Here is a 23,841-nt window from a genome sequence, read left to right as displayed (position 1 = left end):
TTGAATACTGAATTGGTATTTTATACTCTTTTATGTTTATTACGAGATATTGCACAATATCGTATACAATTCTTTACATTTATTAAAGGTATCAAAAGCTAAAAGTACGCATAAAAGATATGGAATTTTTAATGCATCTATTTAAGCAAAAAGTATAAATATTAATGTTAAAAATATGGCATCTGTAGATATTGAATTTTATTTTACTTTTCGTTTTGCTGCTGACCATTTTAATTTAATGCCTGAATTTTACATACTTGTAGAAATCTAAAACAAGAATTTTTTGAGCGAATAATATAAAATTATTAAATATACTAAAATATTTTCCGTATAAAATAAGTACATATATTACTATTGCCTTTAGTTAATTTTTTTTAAACAGGTGGCAACCCTTCTGAAGAAATATCTGTTAGAAATTTTTCTTTAACATTTTATTTGCTGCCTTCAACGTACGAAATAATTTATTTTTTTAACTGAAAAAATTTTTTAAAGAGTGGCAAAACTTCTTCTTGATAATATTTGTTTTATTTTTGATGTAATACTCATATTGTATTATTTCCGTTACATTTATGCTTAATTTTATTGAATAAAATATTTTGTAGAGGTGGCAACTTTACAAAAAAAAAACAAAAAATCGCTGTACGAAATTTTTCTTTAACGTATTTTATGTGATGTACTAAATAATATATTTTTTTTTAATTGAAGACATAATTTAAAAGGGTGGTAATGCTTCTTCTTGAGAATATTTTAAAGTAGGGATACACCTTTTTTGATGTAATACTCATATTGTATTATTTTCGTTACATTTTTGTTCATATTTACGGTATAAAATTTATATATATATATTTAATATATTGTGCATGTGGCAACTCTACAGAAAATATCATATTCATATGTAAAATTGTATAAATCCTTTCATTTTCCCGTTGACGCTTTTTAATTTAATGCCTAAATTCTGCAAAATAATTTAATTTTTTAAATTTAGATGGCAACTCTTCACAAAAAATATTAATTTTAAGACTTTATAAATATTTTTGCACTGACCCTTTTTTATTTAATGCCTAATTTCTGTAAAATAGTTTACTTGTTTATTTTAGTTGGCAACTCTGCACGAAAAAAATTCATTTTTAACACTATAAATCTTTTTATTTTGCCACTGACCCTTTTTAATTTAATGCTTAAATTCTGCACAATTATTTAGTTTTTTAAAATTAGATGGCAACTCTTAATATGCAAATTTAATGTTTTTAATCTCCTCATTTTGCCCATATAATTAGATGCCTATGCTCTATAAAAAAATTTAATTTATTAATTTTATTCTTAGAATTTGAAAAGGTGGCAGCGTTTTTCAATGTTGTTATACATACATATGTATATTAATTTTGTTAATGTAATGTATTTGTACTTTTTGTTTTAATGCATACTTATGCTTCATTCATTTCTGTGCAATGCTAATCAACTTTATTGAATACAAATTTTGGCTCATGTGGCAACTCTGCACAAAAAATAACAATCAAATCTAAGATTTCATAAATCTTTTCGGTTTAAAGTTTAAGTGTTGTATTTTTCAAGCATATTTCATTCTTAAGGAATTGCAAAGGGTGGCAACACTGAACGTTATTTTCCTTTTATTTGTCTTCAATTGCTTTCCATTTTTTATACTCAGCAATATTTTCTGGGGTTTCCATGTTCCATTTACTCCGTTTTATTTAATTCTTCCCTCCCTTTCAAGCTTAGTCATAAATATATGTATGTACACTTGACCACCCATAATTTACTCATACATTTATAAATATTTCCTAGCACCATTGGTGGCATGAGAAACGGTACATGCACAACCATACAGTATTTTATGTTCATTGGAAAGTTATTGTTTAATTTCAGTGCGCATTTGGCCAAACCACCAGACATGAATTTATGAATATACCGCTTACCCTCCTACTTGAACGCCACAAATTGATTTTCTAACGCTGCACATAATACAAATTTTGCTTCCAACGTCATTGGCTGTATTCCTCTTGATTCGCAGTTGTTTAGACCTCAGTTCCACCCCTTTAGCCCCCTACTCCGCTACTTGTTGCAGGCGCATCGCTGAATGCATCGCTGCTTTCTCAATCACATTTAGGGAAAACACATCCATAAAATCCGCTCGTTGCATAAACAGAGCCGTGTGCTCTTTTACTTTTGCTTTGCTTCCAGCCACATTTTGTGTGCGGCATGCATTTTCTATAGCTCGTTGCTTGGCATCGTAAATTTTCAAATTTTGAAATTATTAATTTCACATATGGAAAGAAAGCATATGCGAGGCATAGACATGCTTGATAATTAGAGTATACAAATTTTCGTGTATTATACAGAAATAATTATGTGTATTCATAGGTATATTTTGAAAATGAGAGTATTTTTGTATGGCTCCATAATACGGCTGCTTTTTATTTAAATTAACTGCACGTTTCACACATTCCATGGTATGAAGGAAATATTAGAGAATGTTTATAAGAAAAGAATTTTAAATGATTGCGTTTAGTCTGCGTTTAGATGCGGCAGCTTTTGTGTCACAGGATGAAAAGAGGTAGCTGCAAAGTCAAAAAAAGACAGCGAGTTGCTCATGCTTTGACAAGAGTTATGCTTTTTTTGTTGTTGTTATTCCAGTACCAGAACATTCTACAAATAATTTTGTCGCAAAAATCCGGATCCGTTCCAAGCACGTTCACCTTTTTTTCGCTTTAAAAGTCGACAATCGCATCTTGTAGTTGAGCCTGTTTGGTGATGCCTTGCTCTCAGACTAGAAAAACTCTAGATTGCAGTTGAGCCTGTTTGGTGACGCTTTGCTTTTTAGAAGACTGTTAGATCTTTTTTTATTTAGCGGGTTTGATTATGGGACTGTGGCATGTCAAAAAGCAAATGGATTTAGTGGGTATTGCAGTTTAAGTTCATAATAAATACTTTTTGTTGTCTTCTACTTCTTTAGTCTTGACTCCCTTGAAACCGCTTTTTTGATAACATTTTTGTGCTCAATTCTCTTCCACAAAGTGTGAGAGTTCTTTTAGTTCCAAAAATTTTTACTAATTATTAATTTCTGATGATTACCCCTTCATTAATTCGCATACTTCATAATTATTTTTACTTAACTAAACATTCCTACCAAAATATAAGTTATTTATTATTAGTATTTTCAAATATGCAGTATCGCGTTAAAATTTAATTAAACCATAAAATTTATGACCGCAAAATTAAATCTAAATGTTGCTCCGTGTGAACGCGTTACTAAGGGAAAAGTACCCAAAAACGAAGCAACAATGCTACGCCGTCGAAACAGCGCCTCATTGTTTACTCAGTTGCTGGGTTGTTTGCATACATGCTATATTAATATATATACTAGCTATTCACCATATATATTATTAGCGCCAGCCGCTGCTTGCTGCAGCTAACATTCCTTAGCCACACTGTTTATTATTCTTAATTTGTTGTGGCGCACACTCGAACGCATCAACACCTGTACTTTGGCGTTTCCTGCCATTAACTTTTAATTTTCTGTGTTTACTACTTCTACTCAATATTTGCTGTGTGATATTTAACAGCAATTTTGAAGTTTTTCGGCATCTTCCAACTTGTAACGGCACATTGTATGCCCTGCGCTCACACGCCTAAAATCAATAAACAAATTTTGAGAAATGTAAAAACTTGGTGTTTTTTGAAAATACTCTGGAAATTTGTTTATATTCCGGCATTAGTTAATGTTTTTCAGTGCACCTTGTTGTTATTTTGGCTTCGTTGCTTTCGCTTTCATGTAGTTTATGTCTGTGCTTGCACGCGCCCAGGGCATCTGGTATTTACTCTGCTGTTAGTTTTCGTTCGGAGTTTTGTTTAGTGCCTCAGCCAGGCATGCAGTGCAAATACAAAATTGCATGCTGGTAAGCTAATATTAGAAATAAAGCAAATATGAAGTAGAGGAACTTAAGTTTGTAGTAAATATGTATCAGCGGCAGCTGTTTATTTAGCTTTGGTTAGCAGATACATAATTTCTTAGTACTTAGTTAGAGTTGTACAGAAATATGTGCTATTGATGAGTTGAGCAATAAATTTGCAGGAATTTCGATTGCATAAACAATATGGAAAAATAATAATTGGAAAAATATATCTGTGTTTTTACTAATATGAAGCTTCTTGGTACTATTTTTGAATAAAAACTGGGATAATCTCTGAATAGAGCTTTTTAAAAAAATTATACAAAATTCATTAGAGTTTAGAATTTTGCAAATTTCCAGTCATGTAATTACCGACGAAGAAAAAACGGTATGATGAAAACCACTCATATTGAAGCAAAATTTGAGTTTTGGTTATAAAGCTGAAAATTTTATGCTGCATCGTAAACAATAAAAAGTTAAATTTAGATTTTTTTGATGACACGTTGTTGTTGTACCAGCTACGTCGCAATTAAAGTAGTATTCATAAAATAAAATTTTTATTAAACAGTTTGTATGGCAGTTATATAATAGAGTGGTTCGATCTGAAAAATCTTTTCGGATATTATCATGTTGCTTTAGAAAATATTCCATGCCAAATTTCGTGAAGATATATCGTCAAATTAAAAAGATTTTCTTAAAAAAAACTTGCTTTTGTTTCTTCAGTTTGTATGGCAACTATATGCTATAGTTGTTCGATGGTAAAATTTTTTTCGGATTATATGGCGTTGCCTTAGGCAATACTTAATACGAAAATTTGTAAAGATATCTCGCCAAATGAAAATGTTTTTCTTACAAAAGCTTGTTATTGTTCATTTAGTTTGTATGACAGCCATATGCTATAGTGGTTCGATGTAGAAAATTTCTTCGGATTATATGACGTTTCCTTAGATAATAGTCCATGCCAAATTTTGTGAATATATCTTGTCAAATAAAAAAGTTTTCCATACAAGAACTTGGTTTCGGCCGTGCAGTTTGTATGGCAGCTATAAGCTATAGTGGTCCAATATCAGCGATTCTGACAAATAAGTAGCTTTTTAGATAGAAAAGAACGAGTGCAAAATTTCAGAGCGATATTTCAAAAATGTAGGGCCTAATTCGCGTATACACCGACTGACGGACAAAAGAAAAAATCGCTTTTTATTGCCCAAAGAGCTAACAATTTAAATAATACTGAGGCGAGTTCACTATTTAACTTTCTTGACATTTAAATAATACTGAGACGTGTTTACTATTTAACTTTCCTGTAATTTAAATCAAAATGGCGGATGTGAAATGTGGCTGCCTACTGTCACTGTAGGGCTATGCAACCGTAAAGTAACTTCAAGTTTGATTTAGGAACTAATTTTTAACATTTTTTGGTATTTCTCAGCTCATAAAAAATATTACATCGCATTTCTGGCATTGTTACATATTTTTCGAAATATTTTTTGTTTTTTGTTTTTCAATATTTTTTTCTTCTAAAATTAAATTAACATGCACATATAATTTTAGTATCCAGAAAAGCACTAAACTGACATAAGCCAAATTTAATTATAATTGCATTTTATTATAAAATAAGCCATCATAAAAATCAAATAATATTTTTAAAGCTCGAGATGCAAGTAATTTCGTGGAAAATTACGATTAATCGCATATTCAATAAGCCTAACAATGTTACGTATACGCACTGTCGGTGTAAATACAAACGCTGCAAACAAAAACTACGTCTAAATCAATTTGCATAGTTTAAAAGCAAACTCACGCAAAATTGTTGAAAAATATAGTAATTTTAAGTCATGTACCGTTTTATGGTTCAACAATTATAGTGGAGAAAACTATTTTTTCCAGCTTAATTGTTTTTACATGGCTACGTATACCAAAAATTATGTCAATTAGTCTACCAATTGTTTATTAACACGCTAGAGTTACGAAGTAAAGCCTAAAATAAAAATAAAACTACAGAAAAAGGAGTGGTAAAAATAGGTTACTTTATAAAAATAAAAGCTCGACTCAAAATGGCTCCAACATTAAAAAATAATGTTGCTCCAAATGACTGCTTAATAGATTTTTTACTACCGTAATAATAACAGGCGCGCTGTCGATAAAGATGTGTATGTACTTAGCTATGTCTATATATAAAACAATGTATATGTATATTATATATAAGTATAACTGTTTGTATATATATATTATTTATGTATATAGATATTATTTTACATTCCTTCTTATTGCTATAATTAGCGTTAATGCGAAAGTAAGCATAAACATGAAATGATATACATACAAATAACTGTATCCACACATCCATACATACATATGAGAGTATCTATAGACATGGAAAAATTAGTTTTGCCACAAAATGTATGCTACCTCCATACCCGCAAAACCATTCACTCACCTCTAAATATTTTTCTACGCTGCCTTTGAACCAAACCACTTTGGAGCGCAAACCAATATCTATACAGTACAACAATCTCTGCCTAACCCAACCACTCTAATGTTGCCCCGCAATGCCGCTTAATGTTTGCATATCATGAAAAAGCGCTGCACTCCTTTCAATTTGAACACTCTGTGGGGAACTACGTCAATTGCGAATATGCATTGTTTGTTTGTTTCAATACACACACACTCACACATATGTATACGCCAGTATAATCGTCAATTTAACGACAACATTAAGCTAAAGTGGATATATTTGGGCGAATGTGTGTAGGCGAACGACTGAGATGCACGCAAATTCGGCATTTGTAGCCTGACCAACCGGTTTGGCTCGTGATACCAAGTCTAATTGCAGCTTTGCGCACTCATGGCGGGTGTGTATGTGTTTGCTCTGCATGCAAACATACTTTTGTACCTACAAGCTTGGTCTTGTCAGGGAGTTGTTTTGTGCCAAAGGCGACGCTTAATGCTTACATTGTTGCTTTCCAGTTTCTTGTTTACACTCGTATATATTTTTTATGTCCCATTTTAGAATGCAGTTAAGGAAAAAATAAATAATAAATAGAATGGGTTGGAGAAGAGAAAATAAAAAAAAATTAATTGCGAATGAATAAAATTTATCAAACATTGACAATATTTATAAAACTTTGTTTGAAGAGTGTTGAAACAATTTAAGAAAATTTTAACATTTCACCTGAAGTTTAAAAAAAAGTACTTTGTGTAAAATTTTAGAAAAAAATAGTAATAGCAATTTTCGATCCTTAATCCTCAGTAGACTACAACGTCAAATAATCGAGTTATATATAAGTTTTATGTCATAAAAGATCTGAATAACTGGGCTACAACTAAACTTACTTCAGACGCAGAAGATCTCGAAGGCAAGCAATACATAAATACCTAAAGATTTTTAAAAATTTGGCGGAAAGTTTTGGAACTCCACCGCTGCAATTTTTCAAAAATGTTTCAAAAATCATGTACACAAATATTAAGGCCTTAACATGTCACCAACTCACTCTAAAGTATTAAAATAATGCACATATTATTAAAGGTAACCGGTAATTCGGTTAGTATTGCTCAGTTCGGCAGGATCGCTCAAAGTAATTTCAGAAGTTTTTTGCGTCGCTACAACAACAACAACAATTAAAATTTTTCATCAAACAAAATGTTCAATCGAATCCAACCCAATTTTATATATAAATTGTCATAACAGTAGTTTGCAAGTGCCAGAAAACTACCAAACTCACCACAAAGTCACTTACTTCTTATAAAATGTAGATATTTTATAAATAAAATAGAATATATGGACCCCATAATTTGACATAACTCTCAAAAATAAGAGAAATCGACATTTAACTTTTCTTAACCGCTATATACCCGCTATATACCTGATATATTTCAAGTGCAAACTTGAAGTTCTATTATTCGCTTATTATATTTCCATAATATTTGACATAACTATCCCAAAATTTGTAAAATCGACATTTAACTTATCTTAACCGTGTTATATATCCGGTATATACCAGATATATTTCAAGTACGTTTATTGAAAGTTCTATTATTCACTTAATTATTTCCGAAATATTTGACATAAATCTTCCAAAGTAACTGAAATCGCCGATTTAACTTTACTTAACCGATATATAACCAGTATATATCAGCTAAATTTCAAGTATGCTTATTTGAAGTTCTATTATTCACTTAATGTATTTCCAAAACATTTCAACAATTTTGCACTTCATTTCTGTTTCAACATAAATACATATGTATGTCTAAACATATAGTATATCCAGAAGTCATACACACCCACTTCACAAACCTTCCCATTCAAACTCCACGCTGCGCAGCACAAATATTTTCCAATCAATTTTAAATTAAGCCGCCAAACGACAAATGCTGAAATTTTGCAATTGTGTATAACTTCGTTGCCGCCAATTGTGCCAGTAGTGAGTTGTTTTGTGTTGTTGTTGCTTTATATGCGCTTGTATAGAATTTCATACGTCCATTCATTGTTGCCATGTTGTTTGCGTCTGTTGTCAATTCATATTTATTGTTGTTGCTTTTTAAATTGAATTTTTTTATTACTTTTAAACAGTTCGATTTCTGCTGCTATTGCCACGCCCTGCTTTCAGCCCACCTTCGCTACCTTACTTTATTATTTTATTATGCTGCCCATTCTCCGCGCTGCGCATTCGTTTGTGTTATCCGCTTTCGCAAACGATTGACCACTTCGCCTGCTGGTCATAGCTTTGTGGCTCCTAAACTTTGCTTACTAAAGACAGCTTTGTTGCGTTTCTAAATTGTTCTGTTCTGTTTTTGTTGTTGTTTATGCGTGTGCGAAAATTCGGATTATACCTAGAAAATAACAACAACAGCGAGTAAACGAAAAACATTCAATAGAGAAGGCATGTGGGCGGTCTAAATACTTGTGGGACCTTAATTGAATTTATAAAAATTATATTACTTGCGTAAACCGTTATAATTCGGCAGTTTAGCAATTTGTTGCGTAGTATTATATAATGAGAAAATGACGGCAAATCAAATGTTCTCAAGTTTTCTGTAGATTTTTGGCACTAATTTTTTATTTTTATTATTATTATTTTTTTTATTATTATTTTTATTTTATGTTTTTTTTTTTGCTATTATTGCTCGGGCAGGGTCCGATCTCTTTCACTGACTTTCATCATAGAAATAACTAGTTTCTATTGTATTTATGTTGCTTAAAAGTTCACAATTATATTTAGCTTAGCTTTACTTCCCCACTGTCGGTTTGGTAAGCTATTAAAAATGTAATCTTTTGTCGAAGTAAAAAATATATTCTATTTGGCTCCAATTTTTTTTTTTGCAAAAAAATGTTTTCTAATGCAAGCTATAGAAAATTCAACAGTGTTTCCTACAGAAAAAAATTTGGTTGGCGAACTTCTACTCATATGCACATAATTTACTAGACCCCACCTAGTCCGTTGCAGACTAGTTGCGCTTGAAAAAAATAAACTTGTTTTAAAATATAATATTAGTTTCTTATGCTCAATGAAATTCAATTGGCGAACTTTTACTCATATGCACATAATGTACTAGACTCCAACCAGTCCGTTGCTGACTAGTTGTGCATGAAATAAAATACATAAACTCAATTTATACAGTAATATTAATTTTTTATGTTAAAAAAATCGGTTGGGGAACTTTTACTCATATGCACATAGTGTACTAGACTCCAACCAGTCCGTTGCTGACTAGTTGTGCATGAAATAAAATGAACTTAATTTAAATAGTTTTATTGATTTTTTATACTGAAAGAAATTCGTTGGACAAACTTTTACTCATTAGCACATAATGTACTAGACTCCAACCAGTCCGTTAAAGACTAGTTGTGCATGAAATAAAATAAACTTAATTGAAATAATATTACTAATTTTTTTTATGTTAAAAAAATCGGTTGGCGAACTTTTACTCATAGGCACATACTGTACTAGACTCCAACTAGTCCTTTTTTAACTAGTTGTGCATAAAATAAAATAAACTTAATTTAATTTTTTATGCTGAAAGTTAACATTTTTTGTTTAAAATTTTATTATTTAACAATTACACTGCTGGCCAGAAAAATAGATACGCTTTCATTTTTAACAAAAATGCCAAAGGTTTGACTATTTAGTATTATTAGCTGGCTTCAATAAATTTTTATATAAAAATATTTATTGAAAATATATAAAAAAAAATTATAATTTTCAAATAATTTGAAAACATTCGAAAAATCCTACCAAAATTTTTAAATTTTTTCTACGAAATTTCTGGCAAGAATTTAGCATGCAGTTTTATTTTATTTCTTTTAATGTAATAATGTGCAAAACTCAACACTTCGAGAATTTTCAATTCCAATTTTAACGAATTCATTTATTTTGCCTACCTCAAAGCAATTACCCCATCTGCAGAGTCGTAATGAGTAATTCAATAATTTGTAATTTGCCACCCGCATGCGTCTAAAATTGGACTCACATGCTGCAGTGAAAAAGTAATACACACAGTGAAAACAAAAAAATATATAGTATATTAAAATAAAATAATCAAAATTCAATCAACAGGGTGCCCAAAATAGCAGCCACAGTACCGTCCCCGAAAATATCTTCGAACTGTTCCCTCTTACTTACCTACTTAATTTATTATTTGATTCCATTTCAAAAAGCACATTAGCTAATTTCGATAAGGATACTTGCTACGTGTTTCTGTATGTGGGTATATCGTAGCAGGAGTTATATTTCGCTCGTGTAGCAATTCTCCTGGCGATTACCCACTTTTTTATGGCATTAGTCCACGTGGCATTCCAGCTGTCAGCCAGCATACAATTCATTTCTTTATTCATTTAGCCATTCACTCACTACACAAACAATGTTGAGCAGGCTTAGATGTTCTTAACGGGACATACACACATATGTATATGCTTTCATATGAACATTCATACAAACTGTTTGTATTTGCTCAGTGGCATATCGCCATGTCATTTGATGGATGGCTTAATATGCTATTTTATTACATACTCGTTGCTGTTGTTGTTGTAATTTTTCTTTGTTGTTTTTGCAATTTTTTTCATTATTCTTGATCTTACTTTTTATTGTTGTTGTCGTTACTGTTTTTTTTGTTATTGTTGTTATTACCTTTTATTATTGTTGTTGTTATTTTTTTTTTGTTATTGTTACTTGTCATCAATGCCGCTCCTGCCATTCTTTCATTATTGCATTTACTCACTTGATCTATAAGCTCAAGCTATTCATGCATACATAGTGTGTTTGGGGTCGTAAGCATTACTGTATCCGTGTGTGCATGTGCTTCCAGTGTAGCTCACTGCCTGTTTTAGCTCCTACGCACGTTCTCTTAATCACATGAACTTGTTTGGACAAGGAAAGCAGGTTAGTCTTGGCATAGTTGATAGCATGCTGAACCTAGAAATTACTAGGCATTCACAAAAATTCTCTGTTTTCGTACCGCTTGACACTCATACATACATAATATATTGAAGTTGATTTAGTAAAAGGAACAAATTTAAATACTACACTTGCTTTTAGACTATGAATTTTTGCTTTCGAAGTGCGCAGTATAAAATTTTTAAATTGAATTAAGTAAGAGTATGCCCGAAAACTAACCTCTTATCGGTTCTGGAACATATGATTCGTATAATTGCATAATTTTGGGCGTATTTACTAAAACCAGCTGATTTTTCGCACTTGCCACCTAAAGGTAGGCCACCAAAAAAGTGAAATGATATATGTATATTTATCGAAAATTTGTTTTCGCCCATAAAATACAAAATAGCCTTAGTAAGCAAACACCTTTCAAGTATATACTAAAAATATTTTCTGCAAATTTTCTGTGCTTTAACTTCCTTCAGGCGCAAATTTCCAAATTTTTTTCTTAAATCAAAATTTAATTAGTTCCTATGAACGCTGTTCACTCGAATCCGCAGAGCACTCATTAATCATGTGGCTTGCAAAAGCAAAAACGAAAAATAGCAATAACACGATAGCAACACATTTCTCGAAAACATAATTTTGTATTCCAATATACGCATAAGCGCCGAATGCCGGCTATAAACCACATTGCTGGAAAATAATTGCTAATTATCAAGCAACACTTGAAACAGAACGCATCAGCTGCTTTTAATCTAGTTCACATACACATACATACAAACATGCATAAACGCATGTAAGCGTAATCTAAGCTCACACACACACACATACATTAAGTTTTTGTAGTTGAATTTGATTTTCGCCAAAAGTTTCCGTTGTGTGCTTTCTCGGTAGCAACTCTTCGCGGGAAACCCTGAATGAAGCTCATGCGGAAGGCAAACTGGAAAGTGTATAATTAAAAATATGAGTTACTTAGAGTGAGAGTTTCAATAACATTTCGGAAAGTTCTGCGTACCAAATTGTTAGTACATATGTATGTGTAAGTAAAGTATAAGTATATAGTACATATGTAAACGAGACTGTTACTTAAGGAAATCAGCATTTGTTGCTTTATGTTTTCAAATTAATTAAGGTTCGAAAATTTTATGGATTATAAGAAGATAAGTGTTTAAATAATGAGATAGTTTTGATTGATACACATATATCGCGTTGAGGATAAAGCTAAACGGAAGTAAAAAGCTGTAAATACTAGACGAAAATGGAAATTCAAATTAAGAAGAAGAAGAAGAGTGAGAAACACATGAATAGGAAAACGAATATGGATAGCAAAGATTTGATATTAGCAGAGAAGGGATTAGAAAATATGTCAGAACATCTGAAACAGAGATGGGGTCAAGAGCAAAGTAGTAGAGTTAATTCAATATACAAAGTATCCTACAGGTGGAGAAATAGTGATAGAGGTAGTGGTTAGGCAGAAAGACAATATGATGCCGTATAAATAGCCCCAAGAAATCTGTTTGCGTATTTTAGCCATTATCAAGCTTAAACTTGGTCATGCTTCAATTCTTAAAATTCTCAAAAAAAATGGATTTTATTTAGTTAATCTTTCTAGCAAATGGAACTCGTTAACAGGCTCTTGTTTGCTCCTAGTGCAATATTAATTAATTCTATTGGACTAAGTGTTACTAATTCGCATCTTACAATTATCTATGTCTCAGATGCTTTAATACTGCTTCATAGCTCTGAAACTATATGTAACTAGACGATTGCCGAAGTTAATGATGATGGTATGATGTTCAATATTCTCGCATGAGTCCCCAACGGACAGTGTACACCTAGAACTCGTACAATCATTGAAAACTGAGGGCGAAGAACTCTCTCGACCTCCTCCGATTTTCCTGTGCCAGGAGTATCTTCCGACTGCACAGCTGTTGGTAGCGCTTGCTGATTTGGACTGAAATCCAACAGTTCCGTAGTGATTCCAAAAGTGAGCCAAAGGATCTCCTACCCGTTTTTATTCCGCAGTTATTAGACATTGAGGCATCAGCCTTGAAACAAAATGAAATTCCTTCTTGATCACATTAATTAGTTATTGAGACTGAAGTGCCTGTCCTAGTAGATAAGCTTATCAGCCTTACAAGTTACTGCAATATCTCTGTGTTCAAGAACCGAACCACTCTAATCATAAAATAATTCAATACTAGATACAAGGTGTCTAAACACTGTCTGTCAAGGCTAATATCGCTGCTCTACTATCGGAGAGGATAGTCACCAGTCTAAAGGAGGTTGCACACCGGAACAGTAGATCCACTGATACCTTTGTGTCAGTCAGCTCTGCTTGGAAGACGCTGAAGAGGTTAGGAGGCCTAAAACACGAGTAGACGAAAAGTTCTCTACAATGCAATATCAATCTAAGCGAGAGTAAATTTTTCATTCCCCGAAATTTTGTACTCTTGAGTCATTCAGCGCATATGTAGGCCATTTAAAACATATGATCTCGATCTATATGTAAATGAAAATTCATACTAGTACCGAACTAGTTACTTATTTGAATATTTCCTTTTAAGAATAAGGATTTATGGATCATTCACAATATAATACTCATAAAATTTATCAAAAATAAAGGGAGTTGATTTAAGAAAATTAATTCTTCACAGCATTCAAACACCCCAAGTGATACATTTGTTTTACTGCCGCCACTCCGAAACGAGCTCGAGCTGCTAAGCCACCAAAAACTCAACTCACACTCTATAACACATACGAACATACTTATATAACTTTATATACATACATACGTACATGCAAACAGTACAACAAAAATACAATAACGAACTGATTGAGTTAATTGTAAAATTATCCAAGTAGCGCAAATGTTGCGCTCGAAGCAAAAACTTAATATAAGCCGTCGAAAACGCCGCATGAAAGCACAAAGTTGGCGGAGCGAGCAGCAAAACGGTCAGAGGGTGAAAAGATTGATATGGCAACATTAAATGCGCACAAACACACACACACACGTATTTACGCGCAGCTGACGGCTGGCTGATGGCAAGCAGAAGAAATTACGATTTGCGGGTCAGAGGATGCGAAGGGTCGGTTCGGGTATTCAAGGTCCGGAGGAGCTTCGACGAGCGGCGCACTTGTGGCTAATGAATATGAGATTAAAAAGTAGTAAGGCCGACGCTAACACACGGCATCATGACGCAGACGCAACTAATGTTCATGAACACACACACATACATTTATATTATGTGCTGCCAACAACAACAACTTGGCTCAAGTTAACCACATACGCACTACGCTGCCTTTTCGCCGAACTTGATGTGGCATCATTTGTGTTGAAACAGGAAATTAATTGTGGCGCTGCCATTGCGTGTTGCTCATTGCTACGCGCATGTGTGTGTGTGTATGTGTGCCACATTTATAAGCTACCAACACATAGCATGTGGCATAAGCTTGAAACGCTATCAAATTGAATGCTGCTGGCAGCTGAAATGCGAATGCGAAATTCAGCATCGGCAGTGAGGCAATGTAAACACACTTTGACAGCCACATCCAAAGCCTGCCAAACCCCATTCAAATATGTTGACATTACGTGTGTGTGGCATGTTGCACTGTTACATGTTATAAGATCTCTCAACTAAGCTGACAATTAATGATGGTTCCCATAGACCCTTGTAGGCATTGATATATGAGCGCTACAATCTAGTTTTTAATGCATTTTCGCATTGACCTCAACCTGTCGCCCAAAACAAAAATGCTGCCTCCACCAAATGCCACATAACCTCACTTATGTGAGCATTCATCTATTCAAATCTGTTGCCTCTTCTGTTTTGGTTGGTAGCATTCTGGTTTATAAGCGGTAGAAATAGAGGGTGGGCAGAAGGGGTTGAGGAAAAAGTGAGAGAACATCATCTAGTATTGAATAGGTTATACCATTATATCCGATATATACCCGGTATTTATATATGGCATTGAAGAAATCGGTATATCTCTAATAATTATACTTTGATCAGTTAATATTAAGCTTGCAACAAAGTTTGTAACACCCAGTAGTCAACGTCGAAGACCCGAGAAACTAATTATATTTAAGTGGTCAGCGTGGCAAGCTGAGTCAAACCACTTCGGTCTTCCTATACGTCTATATATACGTGAACTGATCCCTCAATTTTTGAGATATACATCTGAAATTTGGTATACCGTCCTTTTTCACGAAGAAGGTACTAATATATCAGAACTACCGATATTGGACCGTTATAGCTTATGGCTGCTATACAAACTAACCGATCAAACTCAAGTTCTTGCAAGGATAACTTGTTTATTTGACAAGATATCTTCACGAAATTTGTGATGTGTTATTGCCCAAAGCAAGGTTACTATCTCCGAACAAACTGTGTAGATCGGACAAATATATCATATAGCTGCCGTACAAACTGATCGAACAAAATCAAGTGCCTGTATGGAAAACTTTCCTATTTGACAAGATATCTTCACGTTATTTGGAATCGTATATTGCCCAAGGCAACGCCACAACCTGTGAAGAAATTGTTAAGATCGGATCACTATATTATATAGCTGCCATATAAACAAACCGCTCTAAATCAGATATCTGCACGAAATTCACTTTTCTGTCTTTATGAGTCCTCGAAGTGTAGTCAGACGCAAGTTACACAACCACTAAAGATACAAAGCAGCCTATCATTGCTATATAAACACCCTTTATTATATATGTATAACTGAAGCTATGATTCTGATGCTCATTTTTAAAAGGCTTACAGCCCCACATTGTTGATATACATACGCAATAAAATTCTGTTTCTAAAGTGTGCCTCTGTGTTTGCGTCCAAAGGCCAAAGTCACTTACATAAATCGTCTTTAGTGGTCTAAAGAAAGCGTCGTTTTTATTTCTCTCATTTGCGCGCGTTCGCTCATACGCTTCGCGTAGCACACACGCTTTGAAGTGTGTTCTGGTGTTAATGTTATTGACCCGTAGTCGTATTAACTGCTTCAACCGCAACTTTTCTTCAATCATTGTTTGCGCTGTTACTACTCCTTCATACTCAGCGCGCTTGTTTCGCTTCCCGAAACTTGTTTAAAGGTTCTAAGTGTGTGCGCTTCGTGTGCACATATGCTTGTTCGTTTGCCTTGCTTTCATCCGCTTTCTTTCTTCAGCTTCTTTGCGCGAAAGGCTGGCTGTATTGGCCGGTGTTGACTTGGCATGTATCAACATTTAGTGAGCTTAACTTGTAGAACTTGTATCGCAGCTGTGTAACCGCTTGCTCTTTGTTTCGTCACAACCGCAGCATCTTGAGCTGTTGGAGCTCTGGAAGAAGTAGAATCGGAAAAGTTTCTTATTTTTTAAATGTAGTTTGCGGAATTGGAAAAGCTATTTGTCCTAGATTAGTTTAATCTCTATAATACGACCAATATTTTTTCTTGTACAACTTATCATCATCATTCGGGGTTTAGTCTATACGATCCTTATAAAAGTTAGCTTTGTAAAAACGATTCGAAAAACCATTACTTCTGATTCTAAGGCAGAAAAAATGTGTTTATGTAAAATAGAATTCAAAATATGGCCGAAAATTTTACTATTTTCGATCTTATGATCATCGTGATCTTCACTTGATCAAATCTTCCTATGAAATTGATTTTTAATTTAATCATCACAGCTGACCGGAGTTAGCTTGATAGTTTCATCATTTCTTGGATAACATGAAGCTTGGCCTACCATCAGCAAAGTTAAAAGTAGTAAAACACAGCGCCTTATCGGTTCTGGGAATTTATTATTCTAATATTAGAAAATTGTCTGTCATATTTCTGTAAAGAGCTTTCCGTCAAGCTTTAGGCTTACGGACCACTGTAATGTTTTACAGGCGGAAGTAGCTGCTACATTATTAAGGAAGCGTTAAGTGTACTCCTCCAAAGTGCAACCTCTTTCAGAGAGGTAAACATTCATTCCGACAGCTGAACGACACTACTAGCGTTGAGCTCGCAAGTTGTGCGCACAAAGTTAGTCAGGTTGTGTCTCAAACTCATTTGGATTCCTAGGTTGTTGCTGTAGTGGCAAAATTCTACCGAGTTGACAGTCCTTGGCTAGATAAAAGTCCAGGTCCGTTCCGTTTACGTATACCCGACAGTCGAGGGATCAGGGATCATTAATATAACGGATTCGCTGGAAACTGTAAAGCCGAAGAGTTAGAAAGACCTTTCCGCGCTCACATTGGTTTAAAAATGAGTTGAAACGCCATCTTGTGTTTCAGGGTTGGACCTATGGACCTCGCATGCGCTTAGCAGGCTATGATCGACTTCTGTACGACTTTGAGATCAGTCGGGCCGCAAGAGATTTACTAAGCTATTTGCGCATAAACAGTCTGCAATAGTAGTGTACTTACTGGACGTTGTCCAATAGGCATTAATGCGGTTAGGTTAAACATCTATGACACATACATGGATTTTCTCAGTCATTGTCCAGCTTTTGTAAGATAAGACAGAGGTAGAAACATCTCGGCAGACATACTTTCGCGGTAGCTCTGTCAAAACCTCACTTTGTTCACTAAAGTTTAGTATGTCCTCTAGTTTTTTCATATATGGTATAAAGAATCGATAAAATTTATTTAATGCTTCATTATCTCCGCCTCTCTAATATTTCAAGCTGACGACAATCACTCTTTAACTAATCCAATCAACCCTGAACTCATTTCTAGCACATTTTTTGTTCTAGCTAACATTTCAAATAGAACTTTCTCCCATATTCATTAATCTTGGCAACATTTTGCTTTAAATTAGTAAGTGAGCGAGCAAAAAGCAGATAATGATTATAAAAATAATTAAATAAAATCGCAGCACACCGCAACTCATTATAAATGGTTGCGAAGAAATGCAACTATGTAAAGGAACTGCTGCAGGCAAGCATTTTTGCAATTAGTTGTCGAGCGTGCAACTTTCCTTTCACCGTCGCCCCTAGTTGCCTTTCACCACGCTAACCACCTGATAGTGTTTTATGCAGGCATTCACGCGTGCACGCACACACACTCACACACAGAGTGAGTTCGCATAAAAGGAAGCTGCATTTTTCTTATTTGCGTTGCACTATCGCCAACGGCAACAAGTAGTGCCGTTAAACGCGACGACAATCATGTAATATTCGCATTACTTCTTCGCCTGCTTAGCAATCCACTTAGTAGTTGGTTTGTTGCGCCACAGTCTCGAGTTGTTGCAAATCGCGCACTTTGTTGCTATTTTTCTGTGCTTTGTTTCTTGCGCTTGGCATTTTTATATTCTTATTCTACGCTCTCTGTGCTCCAATTTCAAATCGACGGTATTTTCTATTTAATATAGTATATGTCTGTGTGTGTGTTGGTTGCATAGTTGCTTAGTTCTTGCTTGCCACCACTCTTTCACCTCATTTTTATGCCAGCACTTTGCTTTCTGGCTTTCGAGTGCTCGCGACTTTATTAGTGTCATTAAGAAATATACGCCAGCCATTCGCTCTCGCCGATAAAGGCAGCAGCAACAATGCTTAGGCCAACTAAACGTAAACTACTGCTGCCACTAAAAACCTACCTGAACGAGTGCGTCTGTATGTGTTTTGGTGTGTATGTGTATGATCCATGAGGGTATATGTGTGGCAGCGCCTTTATTCTCTCGGGCTCAGGCTTGGGCACTTGTTGCCTTTTGTGCACCTCCTGTTGCAAGTAAACTGTCGCGCTTTCCTGCCTTTTTGCCTGCTGAGTTCCCCTGCTGTTGTGCGTGGCAAAGGCAAAAGCAAAGTCGACACCTTGTTGACAGTTGCTTTCGGGCACTCAGCATGCGAATGAGACATTTTAATTACTACGCTGTGGCAGCAAATATCCCAGACCGTTTCGCTTGTTGCAAGTGCTCTGGAAATAATGCGGAGGCTGCGGAACTGAGAGAATTGTGTAAATTGAGTAAAAAAAGGAAATATGTTGAAAAAAATAGAATGGCTCGAAGGTGGTCGAAATCATATATGTTCTTATTACTGAGAGTTCTGTCTTCTTCTTCTTTACTGGCGTAGAAACCGCTTACGCAGTTATAGCCGTCATCCGAGGCTACTGATTACTCTTTATTGGGGGCGTAGCGGGTCTCAAACCCAACGCGCAACCCTGAGTTGGGATGGTTCGCATTCTCAGTTTGGCTTACCTTCAAACGGATGTTCTTTGGCTACCCAGAGGATATTTCGCCTAAGACCGGAAGTCTTGAGCAGCTTGAGCTATATGTAAAAAAATCGTTTCTGGCCACTCCCAAGTGAATGGCAATCAGAGAACTTGCCTCACTTGCCTGAATTTCTTCACATCCTCCAAGAGTTCTGCCTTACCTCATAAAAATACCTTTAAAAATGAAGTTGTTGAGAGAGTGATAGAGATAGTGATCCAGTTAGAGCCATAAGTCATCTGAGCATCTTTATGTGCAACTAAGGCTAGAGTCTCTTTCCGACTATTAAGCGTATGACTTTCATTCTGAGGAATATTGTACTACTATCATCGATATCCTAGCACTAAAGTATAGCTGGCCAACTATAAAGCTAAAATAGTTACGGCAACCAAGCCGATGAGACCAGAGCCCCTCTTCGCATTAAGTCCACACACCATTAGAGTTGATGAACGGAAAAAGAAAATACGAGCATGAAACTTTACTAACTGCAAGTGTCTGGATTTGTCAGACAAATTTGTTTCTGGTCGGATAGAACAAGAAGAGATTAACACATCTACACCATAGACAAACCTCAGCGGCTTATAGCACGTATATTACTAATCACTTTGAATTGTGGGATCTTCTCGAGAAAATTCGGTCCGTTCTGCGATACAACAGCGACTATTTCTTGATTGCCTAATCCAGGTTATTGATAGATATATAGCTAGGTCCTTCTCCATCTGATCTCTCCAGCGAAGTGGAGGTCTTCCATTCCTTTCCTTCTGCTTCTTCAGGCGGGTACTGCGTCGAAAACTTTCAGAGCTGTAGCGTTTTCTTCCATTCGAACGACATGACCTGGCCAGCGTAGCCGCATTCTCTTTATTCGATGAACTATGTCAATCTCGTTGTATAACTCATACAGCTCATCATTACATCTAATGTGATATCAGGCGCTGCAAAAGAACAAAGGACCATAAATCTTCCGCAGAATTTTTCTCTCGAAAACTCGTCACGCCGATTCATCAGACGTTGTCAAAGTCCATGCCTCTGCATCATATAGCAGGACGGGGATGTATACTACAAGTTCCTCCTTCTCCATGATTCATTTATCTCTGTTTCACTGTAGAAATATTATGAAAAAACATGTTCGAGTCTTGGTTTTCGTTTTTTTCTTCTCGCATTGACATATATTACTAATTTTCCATTTTCTTGTTGGTTCTTTAATTTCACTTTGTTATCTGCTACTCATTAATCCCTTCGTTACTTCTTTAATGTCCAATTAACGCTACCACTGCTTGGCAATTCTAACGGTATATTTCTGTTTATTAACAGAGATTTTACTGCTTCTTGGTATTAATTAAGTTTTCTCCCGAAAGCAGTACGTGCATAATCACTGCTTTCATTGACGCTGCTGCGTGTCTTTTCATAAAATTTTCGCCTAATCATCTGCGACGAATCCCTACAATCCTGCAACCGGCGACATACATTAATCAACCGTATGTGTTTACGTTGTTGCAACTTGCAACCGAAAAGCTCAAGCAATGCTATAATTTGTCTTGTGTCTGAAGCGAGACAATCATAAGGCTCGGATGCCGACACATTTTCCTTCGACGCTTAGTAAAAAATTCAATTACAACTTTTTGATTATCAACCTCTAATATGTATTACGCCCATATCTATACAAATATTTGTATGCATGTTTATTAATATTTTCGACAATAATTTTTCTTCTGTTTGCAGATTTTCCCCGCGTCGATGTTGGTCCGGAAAATCCACTTCGTGTGGAACGTGATCGTACTGCCAAATTGGAGTGTAATGTCGATGCTAAGCCCAAAGTGCCTAATGTGCGTTGGACACGCGATGGCCGCTTCATTAGTTCCTCCCTAGTGCATAGCATACAGCGCGTTAGCACGCAAGATGCTGGCAAATATACATGCTCAGCAGATAATGGACTCGGCAAATCGGGTGAGAGTGTACTCATATTGGACATCTTATATCCGCCAACCGTCGTTATTGAGTCGAAAACGCGTGAGGCCGAGGAAGGCGAGACAGTTAATATCCGCTGCAATGTAACCTCAAATCCGCCGCCAATTACCATTGAATGGTTAAAGGAGGGCTCACCCGAATTCCGTTACTCCGGCGAAGTGCTCACACTGTCGTCGGTACGTGCCGAACATGCCGGCAGTTATATTTGTCGTGCTGTGAATATAATGGAATCGTACGGACAAGAACGTAGTGAGCGTGTTGGCAACTCAACCGTAGCGCTATTGGTGCGACATCGTCCCGGTCAGGCATTCATAACACCGAACAAACCGATTGTACATGTTGGTAATGGCGTTACCTTAACTTGTTCGGCTAATCCACCCGGTTGGCCGGTGCCACAGTATCGTTGGTTCCGCGACATGGACGGCGAGTACTCGAGCACACAGAAAGTGCTGGCACAGGGACCACAATATTCGATACCGAAAGCACATCTTGGTAACGAAGGTAAATACCATTGTCATGCCGTCAACGAATTGGGTAATGGTCAAATAGCCACTATAGTGCTTGAGATACATCAACCACCACAATTTCTCGCCAAACTACAACAACACATGACGCGCCGCGTTGCCGATACCGATTATGCAGTCACCTGCAGCGCTAAGGGTAAGCCTGCACCCAGCATACGCTGGTTGAAGGACGGTGTCGAAATACTGCCCGAGCTCAATTTATACGAAGTTAAGACGAACCCCGATCAGGGTCCCAACGGCATGGTGACGGTGCAAAGCATGCTGAAGTTCCGCGGCAAGGCACGTCCGAACGGCAATCAGCTAGTGCCCGGCGATCGTGGCCTGTACACATGTCTCTACGAAAACGAAGTGAACTCCGCGAATTCGAGCATGCAATTGCGCATCGAGCATGAACCGATTGTCTTGCATCAATACAATAAAGTCGCATTCGATATACGTGAGACTGCTGAGGTCGTATGCAAAGTGCAAGCTTATCCCAAACCCGAATTTCAATGGCAATTCGGCAATAATCCGTCGCCGCTGACAATGTCCTCTGATGGGCATTATGAAATTAGCACGACCACAGATAACAATGATATCTATACTTCGGTGCTGCGCATCAACTCGCTCACACATGCCGATTATGGTGAATACACTTGTCGTGTTGTGAACTCATTGGATACAATACGCGCACCCATACGCCTACAACAGAAGGGCCCGCCAGAGAAACCGACCAACACACGTGCCGTTGATGTGGGTCCCAATTATGTAACGCTCAGCTGGGATCCCGGCTTCGATGGTGGTCTAAGCAATACGAAATTCTTTGTCAGCTATCGGCGTGTACCAATGCCACGTGAAGAACAACTGATACCCGACTGTGCCACCATAGCTACCAGCAACACCGATTGGCTGGAATTCGATTGCCAACACGAGAATCCCTGCAAGGTTACCTCACTGGATCAACATCAAAGCTATGCCTTCAAGGTGAACGCACTCAACACGAAAGGCAACTCACCGTATTCCAATGAGATTATGACGACCACAAAGGTTAGCAAAATCCCACCGCCACTACATGTCACCTACGATCCGAATACACATACATTGGGCATAAATGTGGGCGCCACCTGTCTATCGTTGGTCGCCATAGTGGAGTCCATGGTCAATATGGATACACCGATGGCGCAGTGGGAAGTTGTCGACACTGTGAATTTGCAACTCTCCGGCAATGGACCGACATTTAAGGAGACCGTGATTGATCGCCATATACCGGCATATCGCAGCGGCGGCGGACGTTCGTTGGGCCACAATCACATTGGCGGCCATGATGATGGTGTTGGTGGCGGCGACGAAGATGACGATGAGGGTGTCGACATGAACACGCTGGCGTTGGCCGATGATAATAAACCGACAGTGCGTGTAAAACTATGCCTGCGTTCAAATCAGGAGCACTGCGGCAAGCACACAAATGCGGAGAGTAAGTAGTAGAATTGTACATATATTTTATAGATTGTAAGTTGAATTTAAAGCATTTGTTTAGTTGTAAGTGTGTGTGGTAATGCTTTGTGGTATTTAAGTAGCAACACCTGTAATTAACGGTTTTACAGACGCCTCTGTCACATTCTTCAGCCTTCGAATATGCGTCATGCCACTTGTTAACTGTTAAACAGTTCTTTGGCATCTTGAAATTTTCAATTAAAAATCGTGCGCCTTCGAACTTTTGTTCAGCAATGTGTCGGTTTGACCATTTACTGGGCCACACGCGCTTTGACTGACAGCTCTTTGCTGACGTCCTTCAAATGCCTCCGATTAACAGCACATCAATCTACTTTACCACTGACACACAGCCTTATATAAGCCTTATATAGGGGTGTGTGGCTTACAAGCTTGTAGGAAATCCTTTGTTAGTACATCTGTACCAAC

At 36.3% G+C, this 23,841-nt stretch overlaps 1 protein-coding gene across 6 annotated transcripts in view; it reads left to right on the top strand.

Annotated features, from left to right (window-relative positions):
- LOC126753597 (protein turtle homolog B) overlaps window positions 1–23,841 on the top strand; it is a 284,120-nt gene that overhangs the window by 210,789 nt on the left and 49,490 nt on the right. For all 6 annotated transcript variants that reach the window (XR_007666195.1, XM_050465153.1, XM_050465151.1 and 3 more), the window contains exon 6: window positions 21,173–23,395. Coding sequence is in view for 5 of the 6 variants with exons in the window: in XM_050465153.1 (XP_050321110.1) it covers window positions 21,173–23,395 (2,223 nt within the window). In the remaining variant the exon portion in view is untranslated. The remainder of the gene's footprint in view (window positions 1–21,172; window positions 23,396–23,841) is intronic.

The sequence above is a fragment of the Bactrocera neohumeralis genome, chromosome 3 (genome assembly GCF_024586455.1).
Source record: "Bactrocera neohumeralis isolate Rockhampton chromosome 3, APGP_CSIRO_Bneo_wtdbg2-racon-allhic-juicebox.fasta_v2, whole genome shotgun sequence".
NCBI lineage: Eukaryota > Metazoa > Arthropoda > Insecta > Diptera > Tephritidae > Bactrocera > Bactrocera neohumeralis.
The sequence above is the reverse complement of the archived record's forward strand: the minus strand, read 5'-3'. Positions and strand labels throughout refer to the sequence as shown.